The 8027-nt window shown below is 42.6% G+C and overlaps 1 protein-coding gene across 1 annotated transcript in view; it reads left to right on the top strand.

Annotated features, from left to right (window-relative positions):
- Window positions 1-1108: 1108 nt before the first annotated feature.
- asmt (acetylserotonin O-methyltransferase) overlaps window positions 1109-8027 on the top strand; it is a 46810-nt gene continuing 39891 nt past the window's right edge. Inside the window, exons 1-2 of the mRNA XM_072264227.1 lie at window positions 1109-1183; window positions 6438-6612. Of these exons, the coding sequence (XP_072120328.1) occupies window positions 1109-1183; window positions 6438-6612 (250 nt within the window). The remainder of the gene's footprint in view (window positions 1184-6437; window positions 6613-8027) is intronic.

Here is an 8027-nt window from a genome sequence, read left to right as displayed (position 1 = left end):
GTCCATTTCTCTCTACAGATGCTGCCTGTCCTATTCAGTTCCTTCAGCATTTTGTGCTTCAGTCCATAAAATCTGCTTTGTGCCACCAGAATCCTATACTACTGGATTAATGGAGTTTTACTGTATTCCACATACAAGAACAGTACGCAGGCACAGCAGATGGTCCATAGTTTTGTTTTCAAAAATAATTGTGCACGCAGTACCTGGTAAAGTGGAGAGCGAATGTTTGTTCATATTCTTCTGCTGCTGTATCCCATCCACTTCAAGGTTTGATGTGTTGTGTGTTCAGACTTGCTCTGCTGCACACCACTGTTTGAACACATGTTTGAGTTCCTCTTGCCTTCCTGTCAGCTTGAACTAGTCTGGCCACTCTCCTCAGACCTCTCTCATTAACAAGGTGTTTTCACCCACAGAACTGCAGCTCACTGGATTTTTTCTTTGTTTTCCACACCATTCTCTGTAAATTCTAGAGACTGTTGTGTGTGAAAATTGCAGGAGATGAACAGTTTCACAGATACTCAAATCATCCTCTCTGTCCCATGGTCAAAGTCACTTAGATCACATTTCTTCCCCATTCTGATGTTTGGTTTGAACAACTGAACTTCTTGACCACGTCTGCATGCTTTTATGCATTGAGTTGCTGCCAGATGATTGGCTGATACTTGCATTAATAGAAGGGCTACTGAGTATATCGACTGCAATGTCAAATATTACCGCACAATTATTTTAACAAATTAAAGAGTGAGTTAAGTCTGTGAGGAGTCCTAATGATGCCTCAAGACTTTAAAAAAACCTCACACCAGCACAGGTTGTAAAGGCCATAAAAGGAATTACATAAAATGTAGGTTCTTATCTTAAATCCCAAACAGCATTACAATCAAAGGGATTGTCAAAGTCGATCACATGTCCCAATCTCCTTAAGTGATTAGAAAGTACCAGGTACTTTCAGCAAGCTCAGCAACCAATGAGTCATCGTAGCAGATGAGCAGATCCCTTATATTCTGGCTGTGACCGGGGAACTTGCAAATGATATTGAGCTACTGATTACCCAACAGAACCCATGAAGAAGTGGGTTGCTGCACATTAAGAAAGCTAACAAGTTTTTATTATGGAATACTCCAAGCAGGAACTTGAGTATCCACAGAAGCTGCTGGATTATATGGATGGATTTCTTATATCCAAGGTAAGCAAGAATCTCACAAAGCTAAGGAAGTGAAATCACGTCATTGATAACTTTTCAGTTAAAATGTATTTACTTATCCATTGGATTTAACCCTCATCACATCATAGACACAAGATATTCTGTTGATGCTGGAAATATTGAGCGGCCCACACAAAATGCTGGAGGAACTCAGCAGGTCAGGCAGCATCTATGGAGCAGAATAAACAGTTGGCATTTCGGGCTAGGACTGGAAAGGAGTTGGGGTGGGGGCGCAGAAACTCAAAGCAGAAGTGGGTGGAGGGGAAGGAGTAGAAGATGGCAGGTGATAGGTGATACCAGGTGAGGGGGAAAGTAGGTGGGTGGGGGTGGGGGGGTGCAGTAAGAAGCTGTGAGGGGAGGGAATAGGTGCTAAAAGTAAAGGGCTAAAGAAAAACCTGGTAGTAGCAGAGAGTGGATCTTGGGACAAAGGCGAGGAGGAGGAACACCAGAGGGAGCTCATGGGCCATTGAAGAGAAGAGGTAAGAGGGGAACCAGAATGGGGAATGGAAAAGGTGAGAAAGGGGAGGGGAGAAATTACTGGAATTTAGAGAAATTGATGTTCCCGTTATCAGGTTGGAGGCTACCCTGACAGATTATGAGGCATTGCCGTTGTCGACAGAGAGAAAGTGCTTGACAAAGCTGTGTGGCAATCTATGTGGCGTCTCAGCGATGTATCTGGAGCACTAGATGCCATGGACAACCCTGACAGACTTGCAGGTGAAGTACAGCCTCACCTGCAATGACTGTTTGGGGCCCCAGATGGTGGTGAGGGGGCAGGTGTAGCACTTAACTACAGCAATGCATCCATATCTGTTGTCAGATGATGATAGCTGAGTTAGCTACTGATAAGGAGTGCAAGTTAGCCACTCGGCCCTTCAATCCTGCTCCATCATTACTGGTCCTCTTAGACCATAACACCATATGACATAAGAGCAGAAATAGGCCATTTGGCCCATTGAGTCTGCTCCACCATTCCATCATGGCTGATCCTGGATCCTACTCAACTCCATACACCTACCTTCCCATCATATCCTTTCAACTTCCGCTTTAAATATACCCACAATATTGGCCTCCACCGCATTCTGTGGCAGAGCATTCCACAGATTCACCACACTCTGGCTAAAAATATTCCTTCTTACACATGGGATATTATGTTCTAAAAGATCGCCCCCTCAGCTGGAAACATCATCTCCACATCCACCTTCTCTAGTCCTTTACACATTCAATAGGTCTCAATGAGACCTCCCCTCTCCACCCCACATTGTTCTAAATTCCAGTGAGTACAGGCCCAAAGCTGCCAAAGACTACAAGCGTTAACTCGTTCATTCGCAGAATCATCCCTGTGAACCTCCTCTGGACAACTTATTCTTTGAGATATGGAGCCTAAAATTCTTAATATTTGAAGTGCAGCCTGATTAGTGTCTGATAAAGCCTCAGCATTATCTCCTTGCTTTTATATTTTATTCTCCTCGAAATAAATGCCAACATTGCATTTTCCTTCTTTACCACAGACTCAACCTGTAAATTAACCTGCTGAGAGTCTTACACGAGGACTCCCAGGCCCCTCTGCACCTCTGATGTTTGAACCTTCTCCCCACTTAGATAATAGTCTGCATTATCATACATTTCCCAACACTCTATTCCATCCGCCACTTCTTTTGCCCATTCGTCTAATTTGTTTAAGTCCTGCTGCAATTGCATTGCTTGCTAAACACTACCTACCCTTCCACCTATTCTTCATATCACCCACAAACTTTGCCACAAAGCCATCAATTCAGTTATTTAAATCGTTGACAATGTGAACAGTAGCAGTCCCAATACTGACCCAAGGAACACCACTTGTCACTGGCAACCAACCAGAAAGGGCTCCTTTAATTCCCACTCACTCTTCTGAGCCAGTTCCCTGTGGCCCTTAATATCATGATAAAAAAAAAGTTGTAATTCCTCTTTTGATACTTCTCGTGATCTTACCTCTGAAATCTTCTAGGACAAAGAATTCAAAGTGCTCATTACACTGAGAAACTTTGTTTCAAAGATTTCCAAGGGACCTTTTACACCAACCTGATGTAGGCAAAGGAAAGTCTCAATCTCATATTTCCAAAGAAACTCTAAGCATAATGCATTGGACACCACTAAACAAGCAAAGACTGGTATTCCAGGGCATAGAGTCATACAGTAAAAATACCATCCCTCCAGGCCACCATAAGAAAGGCATATGGTCAGGGAATTTAGTTCAAGACCCATGAGGTAATATTGCAGATCTATTAAATTCTGGTTAAACCACACATGGCGTATTAGATTTAGATTATGAGGACACGCAGTCCCCTTTTATTGTTATTTAGTAATGCATGCATTAATGATACAATGTTTTTCCAGAAAGATATCAGAAACACATGACAAACCAACTTAAAAACTAACAAGAACCACATTATAACATAGTTCCAACAGTGCAAACAATATGGTAATTTGATAAGAACAGACCATGGCACAGTACTAGTCTCAAAGACTCTTGAAAGTCCCATCATCTCATGCAGACGGTAAACCTCCAGCGTCACCAACTTGCTGATGCAGCATACTGGAAGCATCTGACTCCGAGTCAGTCTGAAAACTCCAAGCCTCCGACCACCTCTCTGACACCGAGCACCATCTCTGCTGAACGTTCCAACCCCGGCCCCAGGCAATAGGCAGAGCCGAGGATTTGGAGCCTTCGTCTCCGGAGATTCTCAATTGCGCAGTAGCAATGGCAGCGGAGCAGGCATTTCAGAGGTTTCTCCAGGTGTTTCTCTGTGCTTCTCATGGCTGTCTCCATCAAATCCGGATTGTGCATGGCCCCCTAGTTACATATAATCGATAGTCATTTGGAACGGCCATGCACGCTGCGTCGCGCCGCCATCTTCTTCTCCCTCTGAATATTATGTTCAGGTCTGGTCATATTATAGGAAGGATGCAGAGTGATTGCAGAGGAAATTTACCAGAATGCCACCTGGATTACAGAGTATGTCTTGTGAGGATAGGTTGAGTGAGTTAAGGCTTTTTTCTTTGGAAAGGAGGATGAGAGGTGACCTGGAAGTGTATAAGAGGATAAGGCATAGCTATACAGTGAATAGTCAGACTTTTCCCAGGGTGGAAAAAGCTAAAATGAGGGGGCATAACTTTAAGGTGTATGGGGGGGGGGGGGTGGATGTTAGAGGTAATTTGTCTACACAGAGAGTGATAGATGCATGAAATGCCCTGCCAGGGATGGTGGTAAGTCTTAGATTGGCACGCGGATGAAAGAAAAATGGAGGTCTATGTGGGAGGAAGGTATAGATTGATCTTGGAGTAGGTTAATGAATCAGGACATCATAGGCCAAAAGGCCAGTATTATGTTCTAAGTTCTAAGTCCATGCAGGCCAATAAATCTTATCTATACTAACTTCATTTACCAACACTGTCTGTAGTCTCCTGTGCCTTGGTGATTCATGTGATCAACTTGATTTTCCTGAAATATAACATCAAAGTCATGTTTATATACACAAGTACATTAATACACAGGGGCAATGAAAAAAATTATGTGCAGCAGCATCATATGTACAGTGCATAGCAGATAAGCAGCATTTGCAGAAAAACCCACAAATTATATATAATCTTTGCAAGAAGAACACAAAACATGTGCCGCGTAGTGCAAAGTGATCAAAGTAGGCGTAGTGTTACTATGCTGAGGTAGTGATGCAGGTTGGATCAAGAGTGAATGGCTGAAGAGAAATAACTGTCCTTGAATTTAGCCATGAAGGACTTCAATCCTGCCTAGTGGCAGCTGTAAGAAGATGGCATGACCCAGATGGAGGGGATCTTTGATGAGAAGGTTTGTATCCTTGAGTTAGCACTGCTTGTAGGTACTTTGTGCTGGGCAGGGATGTGCCCTTAATGTACTGGGCTGAGTTCACTACTCTACAACTGTATTACTATCCTGTGCACTTGAATTACTGTACCCATCCATGATATTTATCAGTTGCACTGCATACACAGGGCCCTTAGTAATGTCAAGGACCCCTCCCCACCTGTCTCACAACCACAAGCAAGTTTCTACAGATCTATTATGGAGAACATTCTGACTGTTTGCATCATCATCTGGTATGGAGCAGCCACTCCCCAGGATTGGAGAATCTGTAGAAAGTTCAGCTCCATAGTGGGCCAGACTGGGGGGGGGGGGGGGGTGGTGGTGGAGACACACACAAATTTTAGAATGGACAATGAACCATGTAGTACCTCACCTTTTTCCTTCCTGCTCTTTTTTGCACTACTTATCCAATTATTTATATCTATTCTTATTTTAATTTATTGCTTTTATTATGATTATGAGGACAGTCCCTTTATTGTCATTTAGTAATGCATACATTAAATGATAAAAATCTTTTTCCAGAATGATATCACAAAAACACGTGACATACTGACTTAAAAATTAAAAACCACATAATTATAACAGTTACAACAGTGCAAAGCAATACCATAATTTGATAAGAACAGACGATGGCACAGTAAAAGTCAGAGTCTCTCAAAGTTCCATCATCTCACGCAGACAGTAAACCCCCAGCGCCACCAACTTGCTGATGCAGCATCCTGGAAGCATCCGACCACAGTCCGATTCAGAGTCCATCCGAAAAACTGAGCCTCCGACCACCTATTCAACACTGAGCACCAAGCACCATCTCAGCCAAGCGTTTCGACCCCAGCCCTGGCAATAAGCAATAGGCAAAGCCGAGGATTTGGGGCCTACATCTCCGGAGATCCTCGATCGCACAGTAGCAGTGGCAGCAAAGCAGGCATATTGCGCTGTACTGCCACTAAGTAACAAATTTAACTTTATACTGTATATTAAACCTGATTCTGATTACTTTGACCCTCTATCATCAGGCAGGAGGCACCATCACATTAGACAAGGACTATTAGGATGGGAAGAAGCTCCTTCCCCCAATACATTAGACTTCTGAACTTTCTGCCAGTGTTACACAGTTTACTTTTTAACTTGTCATAATTGCACATTAAGCTAGATGTCAGTCTTATGGCATGTATTTTATTATTTATTTGTGGTAATATTACTTTATGAATTGTGTACAAGTTATATGTGCTGTGTAGTGCACCTTGGTATGGATGTATACAGTTGACTGATAAGAAACTTGAATGGACCCTGATGCAACCTGTCAAATATGGAATGTACAATTATATAAAGCAATTCATAGCATGGTTCTGGTTGTAGACAATGTTTGCTGCCTGCGAATTGGGAGTATTTGACCTTCTGCAGGAGGACGCTGTCCCACTCTCTTCTAATGCCATTGCCAAACATCTTAACACCAGTGCTGATGGCATGGAAAGACTACTCTCTGCATGTGTCGGACTCCAGTTGCTGGATGTCAAGGAGCATCAAGGTGAAGGTACTCAAATTAGAACGGTTCTTGGCTATTGATGTATTTGGTACGTGAGTGCAGTAGAAAATTGGGGCTAGCACCCTGTGATGTTTCATTTGGATTATCAAGGCTCAGCATGTGTTTTCAATTCAGTTCTTACTTCATTATTTTAAATATGTTGACTCACCCTCTTACATCTGCCACTGCTAACTTAATGTATATTCTTTCTAAGTTAATGCATTAACTTCATTGTTAAAAAAACAACAATATCTGCAAGTACACTCAGTGACCACTTTATTAGGTACCACCTGTACTTAATAACATTGTCACTGAATGCATGTTTGTGGTTTTCTGCTTCTACCTCAAGGTTTGATGTGTTGAGCATTCAGAAATGCTCTTCTGCACACCACTCTTGTAACACGTGGTTATTTGGGTTACTGTTTCCTTTCTGTGAGCTTGAACCCAATTTAGCCATTCTCTCTCTTCTGACTTCTCACTTTTCTCACTAAGTGGGTACTTTTACCCAGACAACTACCACCCACTGGATTTTTTTTTTTTTTTTGTTTGTTTCTCGCACCATTCTCTGTAAACTCTAGAGACTATTGTGCTTGAAAATCCCAGATGATCTGCAGTTTCTGAGATACTCAAACCACCCCCATCTGGCACCAACAATCATTCCACGGTCAAATACCCTTAGATTACATTTCCTCCCCATTCTAATATTTGGTCTGTACAACAACTGGACCTCTTGACTATGTCTGCATGTTTTTATGCATTGAGTTGCTGCCACATGATTGGCTGATTAAATATTTGCATTAATGAGGTGTACAGATGTAGCTAATACTGTGGCCATTGGGTTATGTGTTGACAGGGGAGATAAATCTCTACCAAAGGAGGGGCAAGGCATTCCTTCCCTCTGCAAGCCTGCAGGTCACCCTTGGGTGAGGTGTAGCACCTGCTTACCCCACCCTCTCAGTCAGGGTCACATGAAGCCATAGGAGCAGCTGGTGGATGGTCACATGAGCAGCTGGTGCTTATCACAAGACCTGGTCATGTGACCACTGACACCAGGCAGACAATCTGAAGTAAATTGATAACAGGTGGGGTGTCCTGTCTTGTAAAGACACCGCCCAGAAGACAATGGCAAACTACTTCCGTAGAAAAAATTGCCAAGAACAATCATGGTCATGGAAAGACTATGGGTGAATGGGGATGATTACAGAGATTTTTTAAAATTTTGATTTCTAGTAGGATTCATAGGTTTCTGACACTTCTAGTTCAATTAAGTATATAGTAATTAGAGCATTTCGTCACAATCCTTCAGTCCAGGATGTTGTGCCAACCTCTTAACCAACTAAGATCAATCTAATTTTTCCCCTCCATTTTCTGTCACTACATTGCACAACCAGCCTCAGTAATAAGCACAAAGCATTAGGCTTTCA

This window comes from Mobula birostris, chromosome 7 (genome assembly GCF_030028105.1).
Source record: "Mobula birostris isolate sMobBir1 chromosome 7, sMobBir1.hap1, whole genome shotgun sequence".
In the NCBI taxonomy this organism is placed as follows: Eukaryota; Metazoa; Chordata; class Chondrichthyes; order Myliobatiformes; family Myliobatidae; genus Mobula; species Mobula birostris.
This window is presented reverse-complemented; position numbering and strand designations above follow the sequence as displayed.